This window comes from Neolamprologus multifasciatus, chromosome 7 (genome assembly GCF_963576455.1).
Source record: "Neolamprologus multifasciatus chromosome 7, fNeoMul1.2, whole genome shotgun sequence".
NCBI classification, from domain to species: domain Eukaryota; kingdom Metazoa; phylum Chordata; class Actinopteri; order Cichliformes; family Cichlidae; genus Neolamprologus; species Neolamprologus multifasciatus.
The window spans coordinates 29006006-29032994 of record NC_140445.1 but is presented as its reverse complement, the minus strand read 5'-3'; the positions used below and the strand labels follow the sequence as shown (position 1 = coordinate 29032994).

At 41.2% G+C, this 26989-nt stretch overlaps 2 protein-coding genes across 2 annotated transcripts in view; both read left to right on the top strand.

The window, feature by feature from the left end:
- Positions 1-16452, top strand: part of LOC146514502 (uncharacterized) — a 56668-nt gene extending 40216 nt beyond the window's left edge. Inside the window, exon 11 of the mRNA XM_085165475.1 lies at positions 15967-16452. Within this exon, the coding sequence (XP_085021601.1) occupies positions 15967-16110 (144 nt within the window). The 3' untranslated portion in view covers positions 16111-16452. The remainder of the gene's footprint in view (positions 1-15966) is intronic.
- Positions 16453-16730: 278 nt separating this feature from the next.
- dusp4 (dual specificity phosphatase 4) lies at positions 16731-26989 on the top strand. The gene is made up of 4 exons (XM_085165482.1): positions 16731-17522; positions 18825-18952; positions 20730-20949; positions 24364-26989. Exons 1-4 carry the CDS (start codon positions 17153-17155, stop codon positions 24750-24752), a joined length of 1107 nt encoding a protein of 368 aa, XP_085021608.1. The 5' UTR covers positions 16731-17152; the 3' UTR covers positions 24753-26989.

The following is a 26989-nucleotide window of genomic DNA, read 5'->3' as shown; positions in this document are numbered from 1 at the left end:
GCGATATTCTGCTAGTAATCAAAGAAATTAGGAAGGTTTCAGTGTTAGACCACAAATATCCATCCATTCGCTTCCGCTTATCCTTTTCAGGGTCGCGGGGGGCCTGGAGCCTATCCCAGCTGTCATAGGGCGAGAGGCAGTGTACACCCTGTACAGGTCACCAGTCTGTCGCAGGGCTAACACACAGGACAGACAACCAGTCGCACTCACATTCACTCCCGCATTCACACCTATGGACAATTTAGATTTTTCAATTAACCTATCCCCACAAAGTGCTTGTCTTTGGACTGTGGGAGGAAGCCGGAGTACTCGGGGAGAACCCATGCAAACACAGGGAGAACATGCAAACTCCACACAGAAAGACCCTGCAAGACCACAAATATCTCGCAACCAATTTCAATTTTAGAAACTACCAGCAACCGCTTACTAAACGAATAGGGAATACACATTTTTTTTCCTCACACCTTGGCGTTCCTCCTACAAAGATTCTGTTTGTTAGTGTTAATTTTAATTTTTAAGCTGATGTCCACAACTGATAATGAAAAAAGTGAGAAAATGGGGGTGTGTAACAATATACATAAATAGGTGAAGAGATCGAACTGGAGCTGTGTTGATAATTGAGTGTTATCACAGTTTAAGTAAGTTCATATCCATAAGATGAAAGCATTGCAAATGATGTAAAATGTAAGCGTGTAGGCGTCTAATTCTTCTTTAGTTGCACTCGTAGTGCTAAAGACAGCTGACCAATGACAGTACTCTTTCTTTTTGGAAAGAGCCTCTATTGTATTTCACATAGTAGGTGAAAATATCTGCATGCAAATGTGTTTATGCAGACTGCTAAAAAAGTAATGTGAATGAACACAATGTCCCTGTTAAGTACAGTGATTTAACTGCCTAAAGAAGTGCGTTGTCAACAGGAACACAGAACTGATACAATATTATTAAGATAATAATATGTCAGTTTCCGTGACGAAACGTTTCTCCCACAAAACGCTACGTCCAGATGAACAGAATCAACTTTTGGAGGGTCAGTTTCCTTGTTTCAACATTTTGTTTTTAGACTAATGCAGTGAGTCTAACCACAGTATTGACCACAAGCAGCATTAGCAAAGCAAGGTCACAAGAAACGAACAGTACAATTTACCATTATATGACATAGAAATATGCCATTATAGTGCATAAATACACTGTAATAATAATCAGAGTGAAAGTGGACATATTTACTTTATAGATTAAATAAGCTACAAAAGATGAGGCAAACAAAAAGAGTACTTAACACCACCACGACAAAGGAGATAAATACAGAAGATCAAAAACAACAAACTCTCATAGAGTAATTCTTCAAGTTTTTAGTTCGATTTTAGTATAGCCCATCTAAAAATGTCCAATCTGAGCACATGTGGTGAAATGTAATATTTGTGTTTTTATTATGTAAGAACTGTCTTTGGACAGAAAAAGACACATTTAGACTTATTTTAATTGTGTCATCCCTGTGTTCCCCATCCTGTTTTTCCTTGGAAATGTATCCCATTGGGAGCTTAGGAGATGTTTGTCTTTGGATAATTAGAAAGGATAACAGCCGTTTCAACACTGTGAAAATACTTGCACAAAAATATATATTTTTAGAGACTGAAGGATGGCCTCTGTGTGGATGTAGGACTGACTTCCAGCAAACCTTCAGTGTATTTCCCTCTTGGGGTTTCAATGGTTTCAAGAGTTGAAGATATAATTAAGTAAACTACCCACAATAGTGTCTTTGCTGAATATGATAAACAAGGTGAATTTCAAGAGCAGCACAGATGGGAAGAATTCCTAGCCGGAGACAGCAAATGAGAGAAGTGGCCGAAAATATTATCAAGTGTTTCCTGGCAACCACAAGTTTCAGTTCCTTTAAAGCACAATCCTGAGGCATTTGTGTGACGCTGCTCAAGGCTTAATTCATGGGAAACATTTTCAGTATGGAAGCATTTCCCCTGCGGTGAGAGTGGGCACTGATTAGTAGGACGTATCTGAAACAAGCAATGCTGTCATCTTTCTTTTTTAAAAAAGAAAATCCCTTTAACTATCTTTGGTTCCCTGAATTTGGTCCAATCTCAAAATTATGTAAGGTCCTCACATTCTCACAGCAAAACACGATAAATATTGTTCAAAAGTTGCCCTTACCCAGGGGTAGGTATTTAGAGACAACACGTTAAAGCAAAGGGCACAGGCAAAATGGCTTGCAGCAAAAACATACAATTGGTATCCATGGCAAAGTCAAAGTGGATAATGGAGTGTGCTTTTAAAGAGCAAAATATCATGTCATATCAGCCACAACACAATAAGGTCAGCGGAGAGGTCCAGTAAATGTGACTCGACCCTCACTTCTGAAATATAATGCTATTTTGTGGCCTGCTTGGAAGTTAATCCTAAAAAAGGATACGTCAGATTAGATTAAGCAGAATGAGAACCATGTGAAGTTGCGCTAACCTGTTACAGCAGAGAGCAGTTTGACCATTACAGGTGACTCGGGAAGTTCAGCAACTTTTAAGAAAAGCTTGTCACTAAAACTTCAAAGTTTTCAGGTCCTGCTCATAAAGAGAAATTTGAAGAAAAAACACAAAAGCACATGTGTTATAGTGTTAACAATTTCCCATGTGATGATGAACATGACACAGCTTAATGGAGGTTAACTCACTCAGATCAATTATGCCTTTGTTTACCCTCATGGTTTCATGATACATACACTCACAGACTTTATTAAGTGTACTTGTTCAACTGTTCATTAAGACAAATATCTAATCAGCCAATCACATGAAAGGGAATACACATTTGTATTGTTGTTGTTTGTTGAGTATGTCAGAAAATGCTGATCTACTGGGATTTCACTGCACAACCATCTTTACGTTTACAGAGAGTTCTCTAAAAAACAGAAAGAATCCAATGAGCAGCTCTCTTTCATTGGAGTGTGAATGTGTGTGAAAGTGCTAAGGTGTGGAAAAAAGTTTTTGAATGAATCTTTGAGCAAAACAGAAAAGTGTTGCAGAGGTCAGAAAAAATGGAATAGGAAGGAAACAGTAACTATACTAGCCAGTTGTTACAACAAACTTAGGCAGAAGAGCATGAAAAAGTTCATGTTATTTAGATTAAAAAGCTGCTAAGTTTGAGCAGTAAAATACCAAATGATAATCATGGGGTTAAATGAAACAAAAATCTTAATCCTTGACTTTCAGTGAGGAATGAGTGGCTCTGCTGTCATTTGGAGTCATTTGGTGTCGTGATTTAGACCCACTTGTCACATGATTCCATACAAAGTTGTATTGTTGCAGATAAACATTTCTATCCTAATGTGATTAGTCATTTTCAGGACAGCAGTGCCCTCATCGGTAGGGCCGCTGGATAGTGTGGTGTTTGTTGTTAGTTTCTCCATCGTCTATATTTATATAGGAGTCACGCAGTATGGGCAAATCACTGACTAATTGGAATAAATCTTTTCTTTTATGTTTTTCATTTATCCAAGCATAAACATCAATATGAACTGAAAAGTCTGGCTGTTAATGACCTCTAATTAGATTTTTGTTTTTTCCTATGTGGTGATTCAAGTTGTAGGTGAATATGCCCTATACACTACTGTGGGTTTTTCCGGGGCAGTATTTGCTGAAACGTTGACTCATAGAATTAAAAATAAAACACATGCATCAGAGTCATGATTGCACCGCTCTCGCCTCCATCTACTTAGTATTTTTATTGTTCTGTGAATTTAAATTGGTCGTCTTTAGCAGCCAGTCCAATTCTCACTGCTTTTTTCTGATCTTGAGTTGCACTATCCAAGGTTTTGATGTAAAAATATACCATATATGAGTCACTAAATTAGCTGAAATAGAAAAGTTGACAGAAGTAGTTAGTTTGTAACAGTTAAAAATTTCTTACAGTGTAGTACAGAGTTGCTGAGAAACATGTTCATTAAAAATCATGTGACCCCCCTCCCCCCCATGAGCAAGTGCTTTGGTGATAGTGGGAAGGAAAAATTCCCCTTTAACAGGAAGGAACCTCAAGGAGAACCAGGCTCAGAGAGGGTCGGCCATCTGCCATGACTGGTTGGGCTGAGGGGAGAAAGACGGGACAAGATCCCCAACACCGCTAGCTGCAGTGCAGCTCCAAATCATGAGCCTCCACCGTGTTTTACAGATAGCTGCAGACAATCACTGTTGTTCTTAGGTTGTTCCTCTCACCTGACTTTTTCTGTAGATGTTGACAACAACAACCAAAAATGTCACATTTGGATTCATCCTTCCATAAGACCTGCTGACATGTATCCAATCTATAGGGAAAGACTTCTAGAAAGCCTGGAGAATGATCAAGACCACTTTAAAACATATAAATAAATGTGGTTCCTTGGAAACATAATATAAAGAAAATAGGGTTAGCTCAAGACTTTGCACAGTATTAGAGACTTAAGATATGTATTCACAAATGTGAATAAAATAAAACAAATATACAGAATTCTTCATTTATTTTAGTCTTTGTCAGTGTTGTTAAATCTTTTAACCCAACATGTTCTAGGACCCATTGATGTATATGTATTTTTGTGACTGGCTACAGATTATATGTTGTGTCTGTAATGTAATAATTGTTCCAAACAAACCCACAGTGGAAACTAACTGGAACTAAACCAAACTTTGACATGATTGCATAATACAACCAAATTTTCTTGAATTTCTTGAATCTTGAATTCATTTTGAAGAAGTGTAGGTGAAAAGAAATCTTCCCACACTGCAGACTACAGCAAAAACAAAACAAAAAACAAACAAACAAACAAAAAAACGTTAAAAAGCGACATTAGTTTTAACAGTTAACAGCTTTATTCTTTAAATCTCATGGGGCACCACAGAGTTTGAATAAAAGTGTGGAAACAACTAAAACCTTACATTTCATCGTGACTTTGTTGGTGCTTATTTTTACTGCTGAGGGAGACACATGAGTACTGTAGGAAACAGACAGGAAATGATAGCTTGTCAGATCTTACCACAGACAGTACATAGAGTGATTCAGCGATGCTGTACTGCGGCAGATTGTGATAACACCTCAAACCCAGAGTTTCATTCTGAGCCACCAAGGAGCCACCAGGGAGGCGGCGAGGGAGATTTTCACTTGTGTGTTGGTCATGTTGGCTGTCAAGCAATTGGGCAGTTGACTCACTGCACTCATACACAAACACACACAGTCACACACAGGAAATCTAGTCACTTAAATGTGACAATGTCACATTAACAAGGACACTCCACTTCCTCCCGTTCCTCCCCTATTAATCTCCCGTCCTACCCCTGTCTCCCCTCCTCCTATATCCTCTATCATGGTCAGCTGGCCTTCTTGTTGTTTTCTAGGAAAATAAACAGGACGTCATAGGAGACACAGGTCAGCGTGAGTTCAGCGTAGTTTGCTTTTCTTTATAAATGCATTTGAGGACCTATGTACAAATACGTATTTTTGCGTCTCTACCTGTCATTTCTGGTCGTACTTGCTACCCCACCCAGTCGTTGCCTTAGTAACCACAGTTTCTTGCTCTGTCACACTCTCAGACAAAAAAATATGACAGACTAATGACGTCAACCTGTGTCAGGTCGGATGCACCTCTGCCACATAACACAGAGAGTGGTGCCTGGTTGTGTGTGTCTTTGTCTGTGTGCAGTAGGAAAATTTACAACTTTTGCATACAGATTTCCAAATTAATTGCACCGTTTACAAACAAACTACAAGAGAGTGACACGTAAACAGCCAACAGTGTGAGTGTGTGTGTGTGTGTGTTGTTGTGCAGATGTGGAAAGGGTTTCAACGGCAAGCTGTTTCCTGTCTTTAATCCCTGCGTCTGTGTTCTGCTTACACTGCCACATGTCAGACACACACACACTCACATACACACATGCGGGCATGTCACGCGTTAGTCCTCCCTGTTTTTGACCTGCAGATAATCCTCACAGTCATTCATTCACAAATACACTGTGGATGAGTCAGTCACAAAAAGAAGAAGATGAACCATTACAATGTAAAGGTTTTTAACGGTTGTTAAACGGTTTACTTTGTGCACACATTCAAGTGTTTATTGTATGCTGTATATTTCGTTTAATTTTATTTTATTGTCTTAAATAGGTGGATATCAAGTTGCAAATCTAGGTAAAAGGCAATTTATTCCAGTAGATTGACTCAATCAAGACTGGTGAACTTTGAATGGCAAACTCATGCTGTGTACCAATAGTAAGTCATGTTGACAGTGAGTGTTTATTTATCCCTTATTATTTGACTTAAGATTATGGGAACTTTTTTGATCTGCAGACCAAAAAAAAAGCTTCCTCCATGAACTGAATGACCTGCGGATGTTGAACTTGATTTTTTGCATTTTTTGGTCACATTCCGGCATCGCTAGATGTCACATGACCTAACTCGTTCTTCTGGCAAATTTTAGCAGAGGGAAGCTTGTCTGCTTATGTGGAGCATAAGCAGACAAGCTACCTAGCTTAGCAGCTGGCTGACGAACAACTTGCAGTTAGCTTTCTGAAGTCAGATTAGTTTCTCTTGTTGTGCGAACTGTGTGTCTGAGTTTAATGCTAGTGAATAGTTGCCGTCATTAAAGTTACTCGTAAAATTATGCTGCAGTCACTTTGGGGAAAATAATGGTTAGAGACTATGGCACAATAAAAGCTATGGCCGCCATGAACTTGCGGTCTCTTTGTCTTTGAAATGGTTGCTTCAAAGACAGGGACTAGGCCTGTGACCACTTATCATCTTCAGGGCAATTTTGGTCTATCAGTCAGACAGAGTCAGTTTGCTATCAGTTTGGTTCAAGCTGACAATTAAATGGTAAATGGACTGGTTCTTACATAGTGCTTTTCTACTCTGAGCACTCAAAGTGCTTTACACAACTTGCCTCATTCACCCAAGCACTTTCTTTCTATGCTCTTTCTACATAAGTGCTTTCTATCTAACGTTCACACTCAGAAGGATGCACTGCAGAACAACCTGGGGTTAGTATCCGCAACACGTTCTCACTCCCAAAGCGTAACATTTTACGCTAGGTGACAAATCGTCAAAATATTACGTTTTCGGCTACCCACCACGTTCCTAAATGACGACCTCGGAAAAATGAGGAAATATGAGAACCGTATGGACTCAATCTACACATGTTCGCCCTTTTTCTTCAAATTGCTTAGAAACACGCTATTTAACATCACTAAAGTCCTGGTTAAGGTCAGGAAAAAGGTTATGGTTAGGGCTAGGGATACGGTTAGGTTTAGGGCTGGAATACAGGGCTGGAACGTCTATTACCGCGGGAGCGTCATTGCACTGGATTTCGGCCATAACCCACCGCGTACCATAAGAACGCCGAAGGCCTCCTTTCGCGTTCCTCAGGAACGCCGCAGGACGAGACAAAACGTCGGCATGTTACGCCTCGGGAGTGAGAACGGGCTGTAGTATCATGCAATATTTGGCATCCAGTTGAGTCAGAACAATCTGTTGGAACTCTCTTCCCTTCTGTTTGGAAATAGGCTGCCCCCCACCAGGCGACCTGTGCAATCGTATTACGATCAAAAGATGGTTGCTTAGAGGTTGAGGGTTTTGCATGGCCAACCTCTGAGCAACCAGTTGGTAACCACAACTATTTTTAATTGTTCTCCATTAGCAAAATAAATCAATGCAATCCACAGGCAACCATAGATTTTCCTGTTTTCACTCTAGTGTTACCGGGGCATTCATTAATGTCTCTGTTGGTGCATTTAACCCAAGCTATTCGTACAAAAACAGTCAAATGGACTGTTTGGTGTGGGAGAAGGCTTCAGTTTTGACGTCAGGTAACAGCCCATTCACGCACAAGTACAAGTATTCAGTACAGGAGAAAAGCTTCCAATAGAACGTAAGCATTAACAGTAAGTGATGCAAAACTCTGGTGGGCACTGTTTAATATCTTCCACTACATGATGACTGCCTATCGTCATTGCTCTTTGGCAGTCCAACTGTCTGTACACCCCTCCGCACTAGACTGTTTATATTATGCCAAATGCCAAATATTAAAGCATTCTGGACTCATGCCCAGGCTGTGAGACAGTATTTATGACAGGAAGGTACCACAAAAGAGCAATAGCTTCATCCTGGCCACGATCGTAATCGTGTTCACATCAACTGAAACAATATTTGTCTTAATGCGGTAATTTAAAAAACGTAGTTTGAACGCTGTAGTCATACACAATGTGAATAGCTTTTTTTTTTTTTTTTTTTTTTTTTTTTTTTTTTTTTTTTTTTTTTTTTCGCCTGTCCCATTTGGTTCTTTAGCCGTCAGAATTGTTGTCTGAAGACCAACAAGGACACCCAATGGATTTATTTTGCCAAATGGATCATCATGGCATTGCCGTATTGGTCCATTTGATCGACCTTTGTTTTTATTATTTATTTTATTTTCAGTTGTTACAGACGGGACAGACATGAGTGAGGGATAGGAAAGGGAGAAAGAAAGAGGAAGGAAAAGAAAAACAGAAGGGGAGAGGGACAGTGAGAAAGGGGGGAAGAAAAAATATCTCCGGGATCACCTGTTGAGAGAAAAAGAATAGAAAACAAGCAAAAAAAAAAAACAAAACAATGCAACATACTATACACAACACCATCGCATTAATCTAGCTAAGTGTAAACAGCAGTAAATACTAAATATTGAATGTTGTTGTGCAGCACGCAGGACAGACAGCGCACAATGTGCTTTGAAGTAGCAGCCAAGAAAGGTGTGATTTAAGTCTACGAATAGTGAACACCCATGTGCACACCTGTGTGGATCGGCGCGCTTGTATTCAAATGGTTTCCCCATGTAATGGTCTGCTAGAGGATGTAGAGAGCCATAGCCCCGTCCCCCAGGGCATGAAGCAGGCATGGAGGAGATCCAGGCCCCAGACATCCAGAGGCCCCAGAGTGCAAGAGCCCAAGGAGGACCACCGGAGGGGCATCCGTGCCACCTTCATGGGAAGGGCTGAGGATCCCCAGATGAGGGGTCACCCAGTAGCCACCGGGCAGAAGCTAGAGGGGGCTGCACCGGCGTGCCCGCCGGCTCTGCCGGCAGCCAGCTGTGCCAGAGTGAACCGAGCCGCAGGCACAGAGGCCGGAGGCCCGAGGGCCCCCCGCGCCCCGGAAGAGGCCTGACCGAGCAGCAGGCGCCAGGCCCCGCCAAGTAGTCACCGGGAGTGAGCTGGTACATACCTGAGCGCCCAGCCCCGGACACCAAGAACCACCAACGCACCGACCCCTGAGGGCATCAGTCACCGGCAGGGAGTGTGGTGAGGGGAGATAGGCCTCCACACTTTGGAGGGCCTTGGAGTTCCCAGAGAGGTGAAGTCTAAGACCCGACCTGACATATAGACACAGACAAACAGGCACACACAGACACAGACATGCATTCCCACCCTCATGCACACATATACAAACACTCAGCACTCACCCAACGCAGGAATAAACGTAAATGGACATGTACACACAATCACACTCCCCAAACATACTCTATACCCCGGGTCCAGGTATCCTCACCCCCAGAGATGGAAACGGCACCCAGACCCAAGAGATGTTACCCTTCCCTCCGGGGTGGAGGCAAGCAGACCGCCCCAGGCTCCGCAGCAGCAGGGAGGCCAATCGGACAGCCAGCATCTCTTCCCAGCCCCCCCGCCCCGATGGCTAGCAGAGAACAGGGGTGTGTTAAGACCCCATACCTCCCTCCTCCCGCTCAAGTGTAGTGTTGCTGCGTGTTGCTCTAAAGTGTATTTAAAACAAGGGAGAGCATGGTGCTGCTGCCAGAGAGCAGCAGGTGTTAGCACGGCCCCTCCCGAGAACCCTCAATGTCTACATGGATTTAAAATTGAGAGGTGGGCACCGGCGCCAGAGGCAGGTTTGAATACACAGACCGTCTACTGGACGCCGTTAACGTGCCCACCCTCAAGGCCCTATATATATATATATGTGTGTGTTATGAGAGTGTAAGTAATGTGGATGTCTAAGTTGTGAGATAAAATTGAGGCACAGGTGGCCAGAAGAGGACAGAGGGGGGGGGAATGTCTCCCCTGCACCCTGGTGACACACCCGCACCCCAAAGCCCTACCTGTGTGGGTGGGTGTGGTGGAGCGTGAAGAGGGAGGCAGCCGGGGATGGGGAGGAAAAGAAGGGAGGGGAGGGTGTCCCTCCCTAGGGCCAGCTCCCCCGCTGACCCCAATATGCACCCCCGTCCTCTGGTATCCAATGTGAATAGCTTTGAATATGATCTCACTGTTTCATCCTGTGCTGCTTTGACTATTCAAAATATGCAGTGATATTTGAATGACGAGAGTTTTTCTATGTGTGTGTGTGTATGTGTGTGTGTGTGTGCGTGTGTGTGTGAGAGAGAGAGAAAGACAGAGAGAGAAAGAGATAGAGACCAAGGGGAAACCAAGCTGATTCACACTGTAATGTGGATTGCAGGTATTCATAGTGCTCCTCACAGAGGTTAATTTTTTTAGCGTCTTAGAAAAAAAGAAAAAAACATTTAGTAGTTTGTCACCACTTTCTCATCTTGTCAGTGAATCTGGAGCAATGACCAGAGATAGTGAGCTCAGCAGCTAAACAAAGCTAGGCTCTGTCCAAAGATACTTTACAAAAAGGGTTCAATTTCTATATGAATCTTTTGAAAACTACAATTTTACTTCTATTATATTTTCTGTGGTTATCGTATTTATTGTTTGGGGGGGGGGGGGGGGGTTTGCATTCAATTAAAAGTAACAGCCTTTAGGATAAAACTGAAAATTGCACAAATAGTTTCCACAAACTGAGGCTCATTCATGGGAGAAGTCAGGCTGTTTGTGCTTAAGGCTAAGAAGGAAGTGGGCAAGAAAAAAAACAAATAAGGAAACTGGTGTGTGTGTGTGTGTGTGTGTGTGTGTGTGTGTGTGTGTGTGTGTGTGTGTGTGTGTGTGTGTGTGTGTGTGTGTGTGTGTGTGCCCCCGCTAAGTTGCATTGAAATGGGAATAAGTAGCTGGTGACCTGTTAGATGTATTACTCATTAACGCATGCAGTCTCCACAAACAGGTCTGGGCAAACATTACACTGGCACGAAAACAAGCCCAAAGCATTTCGCCATTGAACTCCATCACGAAGAATGAAGGTATAAAAGCAACATTTGTTGTCTGTGACAGACAAGCAAGAGAAATGCAGATAAATCTATAATATACAAACCCAACCCTGAGAAAGTTGGGTTGCTGTGTAAAATGCAAATACAAACAGAATCCAACCATTTGTAAATCTCATAAACCCAACATCTTATTCACATTCTTTTCACAAAGGTTTTCTTTTCCAACAGTTCTGGATCTTCTTTGTTATGTTTTTCATTTCACGATTTACCGAATATTTTCAGCTGATGAAAGGTCTGGACTGCAGGCACGCAACTTCAGCATCTGGACTCTTCCACTGCGATGCATGCTGTTGGAATAGATGCAGTAATAAAATATGGCCTAAAAGATAGGAACATATGTGGCTTTAAAACCTGTATATACTTCCCAGAATTGATGTGCCTTTTAGATATGTAGATGCCAATTTCATAGGCACTAACGCACCCCCGTACCATGCAGGGTTTTGAACTGAAAACTGTGAACGAGCTGGATGGTCCCTCTCTTCTTCATTGTGGGGAAAGTGACATCCATGTTGATTCATATGACCATAGGTCAGTTTCCCACTTTGCCTCATTTCATGTTGAATGAGCTTTGATGAGCCCGAGAAGATGATGATGTTTCTGGATTATGTTCACATATGCCTTCTTCTGTGCATGATAGAGCTGTAACCTGCAGTTGTGGATGGCACGGCATCACAAAAAATTATTTCTCAAAGTGTTCCTGAGTCTATGCAGTGAGTTCAATGACAGAATCATGCCTGTTTTAATGCAGTGCCACCTGAGGGCCCGGGGAGCTCCATTGTCCAGTATTAATTTTTGTTTTTTTGTCTTGCGCACAGAGATTTCTCCAGACTTTCTGAACCTTGTGCTGTAGAGGATGAGATATTCAAAGTCTTTGCAATGAAACAAGATTTAAAAAAAAACTACTGCATATATTAATTGTGAAACATTATTGTTAAATTGTTATACCCAATCATTTTACTTACCTTTTGCCAGTTCCACCTGCTGTTTTGTTTTAGTACCACTTACTTTTCCAACTTTTTGTTGCCCCATCTTAACTTTTTTGAGACGTGTTGCTGCCATCAAATTTAAAATATGCTCAATATTTTTCTTAAAATAGTTCAAACCTATAAAATATGGGTTTATTAGAACAGTTTCTTAAAATCAAGACTGCATTTTTAGCTTTTCTAAATGCTAAAATGTAGATTTGGAGATAATTCCTCACTTCACTCATTGCTGATCACAAACTCAGGCCAGAGTTGGTACTACTGGTTACAAAAGAGAATAAATATTCTCCTACATAGCAAGACAGTTTCCATTTGCTCTTGTGATGAGTAAATAATTTACCCCTTTAGGCCTCTGAAACTGCTGCCATTATTTGGTGGGGCGCTACTTTATGACTGATTTAAAAATCAGCATTTTTAAGCATTCCTCTGGAAAGGTTAAATTTCTTAGTAGCTAAAAAAAAGCATAAGCATCAACATGTCTCTGAGAGAAAAAATAGATCAGCTGCAAACAGGAACAACCCCCGCCTCATCGCTTGCCCACTTCCGCTGCTTAAATCATGCCATCTCTCTCCCTCACCCTTTCTCTTTACTTTATTCTTTTGCTTTCTTTATTGCTTCCTCGTGCTTTTTTTGACATTTTTTTTCGTTACATGTTACTTTCACTCTCAAAAAAGCACATACATCTGCCTCTCTGCCTCTGTCAAAGTCACACATGACAAAACACAAACTCATTCATGAGAACGTAGCAGCACTCAGTCAAGGCTTAACCACTGGATTATGGGATTAAAGGGAGGCATGGATTTGTGTGTGTGTGTGTGTGTGTGTGTGTGTGTGTGTGTGTGTGTGTGTGTGTGTGTGTGTGTGTGTTGTTTTTTTATAGTATGCTGGTGTTTAAGTTATCTCATATCTTGGACTTTGTATTCTATATATGGGGAAATTCAGCACACTCTCATCGATGGCTGACTACTCATAGCATGCATGTACATGCAATAAAAAATGTAATCTCAAAATAGCAACACTTTTAAATCACTCAATACGTCACACAATATCGTTTGGGCACAAAGTCAGAGAAAAACAAGCCATGGTGCAGGTCACAACAAATTTGGTGATAGTGATTGTAGTGTAGGAAAGACTACAGGCAGACATGTACAATCCCACAAGCCTTTTTCATTTCTGCTGTTGTTGTAAATTGAGTTCTAGCTGCTTGGTTGCGCACCTGTCATGTTAGGTCCAGAGTTCTTTGTCTACTAGCTTTGTGTTAGGGTCATAGATTGTGTATAAAAGTGGTTAGCATGCTAGGTTCACAGATATTTGGAAAGCTTTGATGTGTTGTTTTTGTTTCCAGACAGAGCGTTTTTTTGTCCATTCATGCAATTAATTACAAATTTGCTAAAAATGTGCTAGTTGTTCTGGATTTCAAATATGTGTCAATTACAATAACTGATTTCCAAGATATTTACATTCTACACCTGTGTATGGTCGCTCGATATGATAACATTTCACCTGTAGTGTGGAGTTTCATCAATTACCCTGAATACTATAACATGTAGATATGTTGGTTTCATCACTTAGCTGCATGTCTGTCTGTGCAAGTCTCCACAACCAAACCAAAGAACTTTTGGTCTCAGGATGTACATGGTAGCTTAAAATGAAAACTTGAACCAACCAGGAACTTTAAGCATCATTTTGAATGTCGGTGATAATTATTAAACACAAAAACGTTTTGCTACGAGACTAGAATTGCTCACAACTTTCTGAATGATCTGCACTATAACACAAATGCTTTTGTGTATTTTACAGATACATAGTGGCCTTTGACATTTGGATATTTGACTCATCAGTGCTGCACACATAGACAGACTCTGTAAATCTTTGATTCCACAATTTTCCTACTCTTTTTTCCTCTAATGTCACCGGTCTTATTGCCATTATCCACTTGTTTGTTCTGAAACACTCAGTTATTTCATTCTTATGTAAACTCTTTTCTGTGTTCCTTAATTTTCTGGTCTCTACATTCCAGTTTATTATATCACACAGAATTGACACGGAAAGACCATGAATAATTTTCCAGAACCTAAACTGTCACTAAAGAAGGAATCAGTGTTTTGCTCAAAGGCACTTTGATATCCAGGCATAAGGAGCTGGGCCTGTGAGAGGCGACCTTTTTTGTGCCTTGTTCTTATATGCTGTTGTAATCTTGCTATCAGTCAACAGTATACATGTGCTGTGTATGTGAATATATAATTTACACTGACATTTATTATTATTGCATTGTTGTTACTTAGTGCACAATTAAAAACAAGGGTAAATAAATAACCCTTTGGTTGCCTCTGCTGCATTCACAGCCCTGTTGTCCTCCTGAGCTTATTCACAAGGAGAGCTTGTGAATAAGCAAAAATTAAACGTGGAATGGGCAGAGTCAGATGTGTAAGATGGAAACGGAGTAAACAGAAGCGGGAGATATCCTCCCTCTTTGTGTTTCTGTCTCTCTCCCGTCTGCTGTATTGACAGATGACGGCATGCCAGCGAGGGATGTGATGTGAGGGGATGAATGGGTGGACATGAGAGCGCAAAGGGAGGGAGGGGAGGATGACATCAGCACAGAACTGATTTCCGGCCAATCCCCTCGCAGCCCCCCTGGCTTCTGTCTCCGCCTTCCCACACCTCTCCCTTGTTGCTACGGCAGCAGCACCATCCCGTCTGTTGGAGGCATTGTTTAGGCTTGATAGTAATGTGCGGTGTTGTGCATGTGTGTCTGTGTTTATATGGGATGCCAGAGGCTGCAGTCCAGCACAAGTAGACACCTCTTCTTTTGTTCTTCTACCTCCCGCCCTCCTCTTCCTCACCTTCTCCGTTTTCCTTCCCACCCTGCCTTTCTTTGTGTCAGCTTCCATCTCACCTTCTGTCAACTCTCCGGCTTAACAGTCACAGTCCTTTCATTCATTTTTTCCTGCTATTTGCCCATTGTAGTCCATACACATATGCTAAACATGGTGTTCCAACTCTCTGTTTCTTTTTATATATAAAATGGGCAAATCAGATGTAGAGTATCAAGTCTGATAAGGTGACAAATAAAGAGGAAAAACCTTGGTAGAAAATTGGCAAACAATGACGTTTGTCACAATTTTACATCAGATGGCCTTCCTCGTGCAACCCCAAAGGGATTTCTGTCTTCTCCTGGAATCAAACCAGGGATATATCCCCTGTCAGGTGAATACTAAAGAGCAACTACAGCAAATACCAGGAGTGAGAATGACCATATTCTATCATATAATCACTACAGAAATAATGAGTGAGGCCTGAAGTCCATTTGTCTTCATTATTTGCTTCCTGTCATCCATCTTTAAAGGCACAGTTTTGGGATTTTCCAACATCACCCAGTGAGGCAATTACAGATCATTTTTGTAATCCTGGGCATTACTATTCTTCCTGTTGTACTAAAAAAGGGAGTCGTGTTCGGCTGCATTGTGGGAAACGTGGGCATCAGTTTATGGATAAAAGTCAGCCTTTGCTCCATCACTGCCTATACCTTTCTGTCTGTTGAGGAAGTTGCCATAGTACCAAATTGCTATGGTACTGCACCGAGACAACCTCGTTTTTAACAAGCAGTATAGCGGTAAGGATTATTCAAGGGTTTGTTCGACTTTACCATCAGATTTTACTTATAGTGAACAGATGAAGTCATGAAAATGAAAGAGACAGCCTCCACAACATAGATCCAAACACTCACGGGAACTCAAACACATTATTTTCTCCCACAGCAGCCCACCCATAAAAGTGTTAAACATTTTTCCCTGCTGTCTGTTTGTTTGTCTCTTTCAGATGTCTTCTCTCCACCTGTTTGTGTCAGGGTGTCTGCATTTTCCTCCTGTCATCCGCCGCCGTGCTGCTCTCTTTCCTCTCGTAACCATGGAAATGAGATCAACATGCAAATACCTGAGCACGCTCGCCAAGGCTGCGCGATAGAAGATGCAAATTGCATCCGCTTGTAGGATTACACACACCCACACACACAGATGCACACCCAGACGTATGCACACGCACACACGGACCCTTGTACGTAAGCGCACACCCACCTGCAGTCCACCAGCAGCATTTCTAACACTGAGCCTTGAATAAAATGAAACTGAGCTGAGGATTTTCAAGTCTGACATATGCAGTCAGTTGAATTCCAACACATGCGAAAACCTGAAATTTAGATTAATTTATTTTATGAATTTTTTTAAACTTGTAGACTGACTATAATACAGCTTATAGTAGCCTACATTTGTGATGACAAATGATATCCTTTACAAATTATGAGTCTTATTTGGTTCATTTGATTATGAAAAAAAATCATTTGTAAGTTTAAACTGTAAAATATCAGTCAGATATAAAAAAAATATATAGTTCAAATTTACTTCTATAACACTTACATTTATTTGTACTGCTTTGCTTACTTTGACACACACTTTTAAAATATGTTTAATTTCCTATTTATTTATTTTTTACCTAAAGAATGATCCTTAAGTTATGAAGAAAAGCTTGTTATGGTATGAAGCCAAACTCTCCTGCGCTTAATCTTCTTCTTCTCTCGTTTCATTGACGTGTGTGTGTGTTTTTATGAATGAACGGTAGAGGAGGAAAGGGCACGGGAAACTGGACGCTTTGCGATAGGCTGCTGGTTGGTTGACGTCACCTCCGCCGTGACGCGATGCACCCATTCATAAAAACAGGAAAAAAGAGAAAGAGTCCTGTGGAGAAAATACTCGGAGAGGCAGAGAGGAGAAAGAGACAGAAGTGACCGGACTGAGCTTAAGAAGTAGTGCGGTTACAACGATGATGATGATGATGATCATGACGGTGTTGATGCGCAGATAGAGGAGAAGCGCAAGGGGAATCCACCGCAGGATCCGTGCGCCTTCTCCGGGTTCCGAGAGGTCCGGTGGTCGGGAGGGGGCTTAGAAAGAACGAGAGAGGAGATTTAACGACCGTGAAGCACAGCCTAACAGCCCGAAACGACGTGCCAATGGAGGAGCTATACGAGATGGACTGCACGGTGCTGAAGCGGCTCCTGAAGGAGGACAGTGCCAAGTGTCTGCTGCTGGACTGCCGCTCTTTCCTCGCCTTCAGCGCGGGGCACATACGGGGCGCCGTCAACGCCCGCTGCAACACCATCGTCCGCCGCAGGGCGAAGGGCTCCGTGCTGAGCCTGGACCAGATCCTGGCCGGGGACGAGGAGGTCCGAGTCCGCCTGCGTTCCGGGATGTACTCCGCCGCAGTGCTGTACGACGAGAGGACGCCGGACTCGGAAACGGTGAAGGAGGACAGCACCTTGACGCTGGTGCTCCACGCGCTGTGCAGGGACTCCTCCGATACGCGCATATACCTGCTCAAAGGTAAATTATGTCGTTTACTCTTTAATCCTAGCCTGTGATGTGTAGCAGCGCCAGTTACATCATAAAATTTAATGACTGACATGAATTATTTCAATTAGAGCAGTAAATGTAATGTAACTGATGAATGGCTGGGTGTAGTAATTATAATAACTGATACAGTGTAAGCAGTAGGCATTATGCTTAGCAATAAATTATATTTTTTTAACAACTGATTTTTAAAAAACAGTAAAATAAGAATTGGAATATATGTACTGACATCCATTAATAATAATAATGACCACATTTTAATGAATTGCTATATTCCAGTGGCTAACCTACAATCCTCTCTAGGCCACCAGATATTTTATTTTTCACTAAGAGATATTGGATATTTAAAAATTTATGTGTGTAACATAAATTGTTATTCAATAAACTATATTGAATATTGAATATGATTATATTGATATTGAATATATCCTGCTCAGTGTGTTCTCCCTTCAAATGCACTGGTGTATTTTTTTTTAAACAACACACACTCTCACTCACTCATTCACATCTACACACATTCACACACAGACCAATGGCTGTGAGCTGAGTGAATGAGGTAATGCTGATGCGTAGAAGCCACATCAAACCGGAGGGACTTACAGGACACACACATAATCTTTCTACACAGAGTCCGCTTCGGGTAAATCACCCACAGGAAGCAGCGAAATATTAAAATCAGCATTTGATTTACACACCCTATATATAGACTGCTGAAAAATCTCGAGGCTGTTGAAAGCTGTGGCGTATTCTTTTTTCACTCTTTCTTTTTTTGTGCATCCTCTTGATGCTGATGCCTCGAAGAACATAAATGTATGCTTGCAGCTTGTAAATCTGACACATTTCAGTTGATCTGATTTGATCCTTGAGGTGCAGAGAGCGACATACTGCCTACAGATATATGATAAAACAAAACAAAAGAGTGATGAAACTGTTTTCAAATCCACAGCAAGCAGACGCAGGACAGCCCGTCAGGGGTTTAATAGACTTTGCGTCAAGCTACCTGAATGCAGACTGGAAATCCTGCTGTAGATTGTGCTGCGATGTGAATGCAGGCTTCGTTTGTCCTCATATGTGCATCTGTGGTGTGTTTTGAGAAGTAAACAACCCCCCACCCCCACCCCTAAAAAAGGAAGCTGCTATTTCTGTAATATTTTCCCGTGGTACTCATTCTTACATGTTTTGCGTACTATTTTGCACCACTTATTAATGTCCTACAGCAAAGCACTGCATATGCGATTGTGACATTATGTATTTTGTTGTTTTTGTATGTTATAGGGGGATATGACAGATTTTTCACAGAGTATCCAGAGTTTTGTTTAAAGGCCAAATCCTTACCGTCCCTCACCAGCCAGTCGAGCATCGACTCTGCCTGCTCGTCGTGTGGAACGCCGCACTATGACCAGGTAAAATGCAACGCGACACAGAAAAAGTGTTAAACGCACCTCGCCTTTAAAATAACATCTGCCTGTAATAACATGATTAACATCCGCCAGTGTCAGACTGATGGAAGTCCTCTCTGTGCTGCAAGTAGTGTGCATGTTAATGTGTTTCAGCATTCAGTTTATAAAAACATGAAGAAGAAAACGTCCTTTTTTATGTATCACACTGACACAGAGCACCTTGACAGTTATTTGCTTTGCTCAGGGGCAGGTCAGCTGCCATTCTGACTGCCAGAAAACAACACAAGAGAAAATAATAATTATGAACACAAAAATTGAATATCTTCTTGTTATTTAAATAAGTCTTTTGGCGCATAATAACACGCTGGCCTGGATGTCATAGATGGGCATTGATTCACCTCTGTAGCACTTCCTGTGACCTGGTTGGCCTTGTTTTGCTGGTTAGTAAGCTGTTGTTCAAGTCTGCAGAGTTTACGCAATGCTCACAGTCACATGTGGTCAGGGTTTAATTCCCCTGGAACCCACGAGGGGAGCGGCACAGACAAGCCAGCCTCTGTGTGTTTTATAAGAAAAACATCTGATAGTATCTCCTCAACCATCAGATGCATTTTTAATTCAAGAAATGCTTCCACTTCCTGCACGAGCAGCAGCGGCAGTATAGATTTAGCGGGCTGCTCGCCACCACCACAAACATCCCCCTCCTCACATTACACCTCTTAGCAGTATCGATCATTTCCTGACGCTGTGTCACTACCGAGTTCGTCAGCAGCACTGACACAAACAGCCGCAGCTCTTGTCAATAAGCGCCGGTATAGACTGCTGATCAGCTGACCTTTCAGATCCAGTAAAGGGGAAACGGCACGTCAGCTCTTACTTTAACATGTCCTCTGAGATGTGGCTGAGCAGTGACATAATCCGGCTCTAAACTGGAATATACGTGTTATTAAATGTGCGATATGCGTGCATGTAATTTGCACCAGTGCAGTGTCAATCACAGCGAAATTGCCTGTTTTCCTTGAACGATTTTTCGTGTGCTTAATTGTCTGTTTCACATTTTTTCACGCGTTTGTGCTTACAGAATCACATTCTGTGAAAATGCTGTCGCAGAGCATGTTTTTCCCCAGTAGAGCTTCTGAAAGAAGGTTTTCCATATGCTGATACAATAAAGATGCACAGACATTCACGTTGAATTCAGTGGTTTTGTGCTCATAATTATAAGCCAGTCGATGAGACGCTCAGCTCCAACAGTAAACTCTGTCTCCAGATGTGAAAATATAAATCAGCTGAAGAGAAAAAGTGACAAACTAAATGGCCCATATCAAGTGAGTTTCGCATTATTCACACAGATATTAAGCTGAGAAGCATGGCTAATGTGATTAACAAAATATTTAAGGGCGGTCACGCTTATACTGAAGTCATCTGGTATCTGGCCTCTGCGACTTACCGAGACAATGAATTCTTTGTCTTGCCATGCACACTGGCTTTCACCTAAGGACTATTCTCCAGTGTAGCTCCACATGCTGCTCGGGTCAGGAAATGTTCCTACAAGCTGCCTCATAACAGTAAATCTTTGCCTTTACTGCTGATTATTAAAATATAATAATAAATGACAGCCCTGCGACAGGCTGGCGACCTATCCAGGGTGTACCCCGCCTCTCGCCCTAGGACAGCTGGGATAGGCTCCAGCACCCTCCTGCGACCCCTGAATTGAATAAGCGGAAGAAAACGCAGGGATGGATGGATAATAAATGATCAACTTGCCGTTGTCCTTTTTTTCCAGGGTGGCCCGGTTGAGATCCTTCCCTTCCTTTACCTTGGCAGCGCCCTTCACGCCTCGAAGAAGGAGGTTTTGGATAGTATAGGGATCTCTGCCTTGCTGAACGTGTCAGCTGACTGTCCCAACCACTTCGAGGGGGCTTACCAGTACAAATGTATCCCTGTGGAGGACAACCACAAGGAAGAAATCAGCTCCTGGTTCCTGGAGGCTATCGAGTTCATAGGTCAGTGTGTAAGTGTGTCGTATGCATGAGAAGAGTTTTGTTTATTTTGGGTGAATATTTTGTCGTATGAGTTTTTGCAGTGTTTGCTGATACACGTTAAAGATTTGTTCTCATTATTGATTAATGCACTTATTATTTTTCTGATAATGTGTCTAAAGCTATAGGAAAAGACTAATAGAACATCAGAATAGTTGCAGGTCAACATATTACATGTCTACTTTAAGTAGACTGAGCTGGCATTTTTAACCAGTATTCCTCCTCCATCGAGCAGTGGGGGTTGGACTGCGATGTTCCTTCTTTCTTTGTGGATTCAGTAGTTTCGAGTATCCGGAAAATGGTGGCTTTTCACTGTTCATGCTGATGCAGTTCTCCTTTCCTCTTTATCTAAAACATCACTTCTTGTCTAGAGTTTGAGAATTTTTTCCCATAAAGGAGCTTTTATTTGTTCAGAGACCTGTCATGGAAAAGCTTTTAAGCTCCAGCGATGATGATGATGATGACAATTCAGACATTTATTCATGGGACTCTGTCACCAATTGTTATTTCCAGGTTAATCGTATACATCTCAGCAGACACTGCAGAAGCACTGAGAGATAAGACAGATTATATGGAATGATGAAATATTACCATCAGTAATTTCTCTGCACCATAATCTTGTTTTGTGTGTGTGTGTTATAGGCGAGTCTAAGCTTTGCTTTTCCTTGGCATATCCATGTTGTGCATAAGGCACGGTGTGTGTGATTTCTGTGTTGTGAGCGTGTGTTTGTGTAGGTGCTGGTATGCGTCATAGTTAGATGCTGTGGGACCAGAGTCGAGTCTGACTCATCCAGTGTTACTGAGGGAACAGGCACTGTGGTGGAGTTACCTGAAGTCTGTCTGTGTGTGAATAACTGAGGGAGAAAAATTAGATATTTGATGTGAGAGATCAGGAAGCTGGTTGTTAGCAATCAGGCAATCTATGCATTTAAAGAAAGGCCAGTAAACATCTGATGTTGTGTAATTCTGCTCATGTGCCCAAGAGGTTGTGGAGTGAGAACTCAGGATATTAGATTAGATTAAACATAAAAAATAACACATTACATAAATTCACTCTGTTTTCTTCTCATACTGTGCATCTGACTTCCTGCAGGTAGCCATACACATTATACAGGAATTAACACGATGTCCCACTATTCACACTAACTGAGGCTTTAGGGGAGAGGAGAAACTGTAAATGCTTGGCTTAAATTGTTACCTAAATCTGGTTATTCTCCTAATGGAGTAATGGCATGCATCTAAACATACTTCAAGAAGTAGAAGCAGAAATAGGTTGGGGGAGGAAGTGTGAAAGAAAGGCTGATGACTCAAATTTTGCACTTGCGCGTGTCAGTAAAATGTGATTCGCTGCTTTCTCACTTTGAGGTTAGTTATCGGTTTGACTGTGCAGCGAGGAGAAGGCGTTAAAGTGTGGAGGACAGGAAATGAAAACAGGCAAAGCCTCACTGTACATCTGCTGTGTTTAAAAATACTTGGTGGCTGTAAACAAAATGTAGATTCATGTGACACTTTGTTCACAGTGTATGTACTAAGCGATGATTAGTGACTGATAGGTATTTCATTTTCTTCATTATAAATCATGAATAAAATATTTTTTTCTAATCAGCTTACAAAAAGCACAACATGTCATAATTTCCTCTTATGTCTTGTTTAAAACCAAAATATATTTATTTTACAGTAATGAGAGAGAAAAAAATGTGTATTTGAGAATTGGAGACCTTTTGATTTTTGCAATTTTTCTTTAAAAAAATATTAAAATATCAAATTGTTGCTGATTAACTTTATTTTGAAAGTGCTAATTCTATTCAGAAGGAACTAGTGACATTTCTTTTATTTTTAATCTAAAATTAGATTTACATTATCTCATTGCTAACCAGTCACCTAAATAATAGGATGGAAAGCTCACTCTTAAATAAAGTGCTACAGATTCCACAAGCACTTACAACTTAAAATCATAAAAGTGTCATTACAACAGAATCATTCAAGCAAGTTTAGCTACACATAAACACAGTGTTGTATTTGGTCATAACTTGGTAACTAACTTTTCCAGATAAATACAAAATTACTATAGAAAAATCATGATTACATTAGTGACAATGTAAGTAGTATGTTACATCAAACATGGCATAATGTTAATATGTTATAAAATGTAAATGTAGCTTATTTAAAACATTATTTGACTCTTGAATGCTAATTAGGGCCAGTAAACTAAATAGAAAGATGGAAAGCTCAAACTTAAATTAGCTACAACAAATTACACAAGCTTAGTGCTCAGATAAAAATAAAAACAGAACAACCCCCCCCCCCCCCCAAACAAACAAACAAACAAAACAAAACAAAAAGTGCGCTACTAAGCTAGCTTGGTGATAGCATGCTAGCATGTGCAGATTGACAACGTTACCTTGTTAATATATTACAAAATATTGAAAACATTGTTAACATTTAATGCTTAGTTTTCCTAAATACCAATTCAATAAGAACAAATCAAACATGACCTCATGCTTACACTAAAAAAGGGTTCAGAGACTGATGCTTCATCTTAGGGTACATGCTTGTTAATTACTTAGGCCTGTATAAACTTACCCAGCAAACATGCCTGAAACTCTGGCATCATATCCCTGGTCAAAACTGACAATGGTAAGACTGTGAAAACTAATTTATAGAGGAACAGATGTTGACATTATCTCCATGTAGAATAGAGGTCTAAGCAATATTTCTTTACAAAGTGAGACATATTAATCATATTGTGACAATGAAGAAATTAAATCTGCTTTTTTAAAACAATGACTAATCTGGTTAGAACATGATATTGAATAGAAGGCCACATATTTTTTTTTGTACAAAAAAATAACATTTTTAAGCCATTTATGTTTCTGTCTAATTTCTGTCTTATTTGAGCATAGTTAACATAAAGTGTCAGACTAATATGAACGTTGCCTCTTTGTCAGCATCACAAACCCAGGGCCATGGCTAGCTCACTAGAAAATAAAGTTGGACCAGAAAGCCTCAAGACAGTAAAAAAAATAATTGTTGAACACATACTTTATCTTAGTAGAAAGCTTACAAGAATATCCAGGGAAGTCCTTGCCATTTGCAATTATTTGCAACTAACCATGAATAGATGTTAATAAAAGTCCACCGGCCAGTGATTAGTCAACATTGAACTGTTTGCTGGATATTTCCAATTCATTCAGTACTTGTTGAGACATTTAACTGAGTCCATAACAGTCATTCTATGAAAACTATGGACATCTTCACAGATTCCACGGCAACCCCTCTCACAGTTGTCAAGAGATTTCAGTCTTTTATGTATTCGCTTAAAAAATAATCTTTTATTTTTTACTGACCTTGCCGACCCGCTCTCCTCTGTCTTCTCAGATTCAGTACGGGACTCCAGTGGGCGAGTGCTGGTGCACTGTCAAGCAGGCATCTCCCGCTCTGCCACCATCTGCCTGGCCTACCTGATGAAGCGAAAGCGGGTACGTTTGGACGAAGCGTTCGAGTTTGTACGGCGGCGCCGCAGCATCATCTCCCCCAACTTCAGCTTCATGGGCCAACTGCTGCAGTTCGAGTCGCAGCTCCTTGCCACCTCGTGCGCCGCCGAAGCCGCCGCCACGGCAAGCCCGCTGCTCGGACCCAAGACCACGACAACCACCACCTCAAAGGCAGCCACGCCCACCTCGCCGTTCATTTTCAACTTCCCAGTTTCTGTTGTGAACCCCGCTTACCTGCACCACAGCCCCATCACGACCTCCCCCGGCTGCTGATAGACAGACAATCCAAGCCTTCCCTCAATACAAAGCGAGCACAGACTGGGGCTGCCGTTGGTAGTATGCTTCAGAGCACGGAGGTGAGAAGCGTCATGGTGCCTGATTCAGAACTCAAAGACTGAAACTGTTTTTACAGTTTAAAAACCAGCCAATGCTCCTTTCATGTCATTGACATTTATTTAAATCAACCAAAAATGAACTGGCTTTTGAGTTCAGATGGAGTGTTGGACTGATGTTTACTAAAGATACAAACTCTTCCTTGGAAAAGAAAAAAAAAAACAAAACAATCACGCCGACAGAGGCACACTGACACACAACCCTGACACAGAGAGGCATGAACAGCAGCAAAACTGTCTTTCTCTCTCTTTTTCTGCCCCTCTCTCTACGTCTCTCCCACACACATGCACACACACACACATTCATGACTGCCAACTGAATAAGCTCAGTATGAAGACAGGGTCTGTTGCTATGGAGACGACAGGTCTTTAGGAGAGGAGATGGACACAGGAAGGAAGGAAGAATTTTAAGCACCCGCTCTTTCCCCCTTTGGGTGTCCCTCCTTCTGCCAGACAAAAAAGATAGATGAAAAAAACGAGGGGAGGAGACGGTGATAGAAAGCAGGAGCCTCTTCAGTGACAGGTGCTCTGCCGGCGTTCCGACCGGAGCTTCCTGTCTTTCATACGTCCTCTTCCTCTCCCTGTCTCTCCCCCTCCCCACACCTTCCTCTCCTTTCCTTTTCATCCTTTTATATTGCCCACTCCTTCCATCCTTCTCCTTTCTCATCTCGCCCTCTCCTGTCTGCCCCCACCCCCCTCATCCGCCCTTTATCTTAACACTGGAGAGGCTAAATAAATGTAATAAGATGCCAAATAAATGAAAAAGCCAGGGTCTGTGTAAATAGACTGGGGAAACCCCTCTACTGGTCCCATACATACATGCTTTTTGGGACATTTTGTGGCAACATCTTCCAAATTTCCTGGAGTCTCCTTTTAGATCAGAGTGCAGATTTTAGAGCATAGTAGTTTTGGACGACAGAGACTTAAAGGGCCATCATGGTGGTTTTGTACTTTTTTAAACCATCATTTGTCATGAAGTTTTTACTACTGATAATTTTCCAAAACATACACAAGACACTGGCTTCTAACCTTCTCAGTATTTTTTTTTTTTATAGAGTACTGAAATAAAGCGAACACCGCCTCATATGAGGTATTTTGGGAAGCTGTCGTTTGTTTATATAACAGGCTAAAATGTGCATCATCACCAAATGGTCCTTTGAGATGTTTGTGCCTTGTTCACAAGGGTATCCTATGGATTTGCCAGTGGAGCATTGTTTTCTGTTCACTCTTACGCCGCAGCATCGAAAAAGCAAAACTGTCTCCGTTCATCATTTGCCAGACTCACACAAGCACACACACAAAAACACACAAGTAGATTTATATGTGCAAAAGATTTCCCAATCCACAAAAACATGCAAACATGCTTGAATGGGTACTTGAATGGACAACACAATGATGACAATGGGAGAAATGTTAAAGGTAGGACATTAAACCACGGGTGCTCTTTCCACTCACCATTGAAGATCATAAAAAGTAGAATCCAGGTTTTAAAAAATTACTTATTCGTTTGATTTATTTATATATTTTATAATAAACATAAAATTTGCCTCTTTTTTTTTAATTTTAGAGCTTTATTATATCACGATTTGAGATAATATTTTATATTATGTTTGCTTCTGACCAGGCTGAGCTCTACACTGTGCCAGACAAGCAAAGGCAAAAAAAATCCAAATCCAACTAGTCACCAGAATAAACCAAAAAAAACAAAAAACAAAATTTGGTCTTTTTCAAAAGATTGTCGACACTTATCTCTGTAGCACTTTGAAATGATGCAATACTGTATTTGTAATCTTTGACTGATTTGCACATCATGGCAATGCTCAACTGACTAGACTGTGAAGAGAGAGAAAGAGAGAGAGAAAGAAAACAGCCAATCAGTGAAAAATGCAATACTTTGTACACATCTGTGTAATCCATACACATCTGTCTGTCTATACGCCTCTCTGTGTTAAGTGTCTTGTCTTGATTGTCTCTGGTCAATGCTGTTCACTCATAATGGCAATATCAATCCTTATATATAAAGCAAAACAAATTTTTGGTTTTATTGTGGAATAAATGATCTGTGCATTTATTTATTACTGAAGCTTCACTGTTGAATAAATAATGTTCTTAATTAAA

Bases quoted from the DNA above. Each gene is read 5' to 3' on its own strand.
- dusp4 (XM_085165482.1), top strand. From the start codon at position 17,153: ATGGAGGAGCTATACGAGATGGACTGCACGGTGCTGAAGCGGCTCCTG. The intron at 17,523-18,824 runs GTAAATTATGTC...TGTATGTTATAG, and splicing joins GCGCATATACCTGCTCAAAG to GGGGATATGACAGATTTTTC. The intron at 20,950-24,363 runs GTCAGTGTGTAA...CTGTCTTCTCAG, and splicing joins GGAGGCTATCGAGTTCATAG to ATTCAGTACGGGACTCCAGT.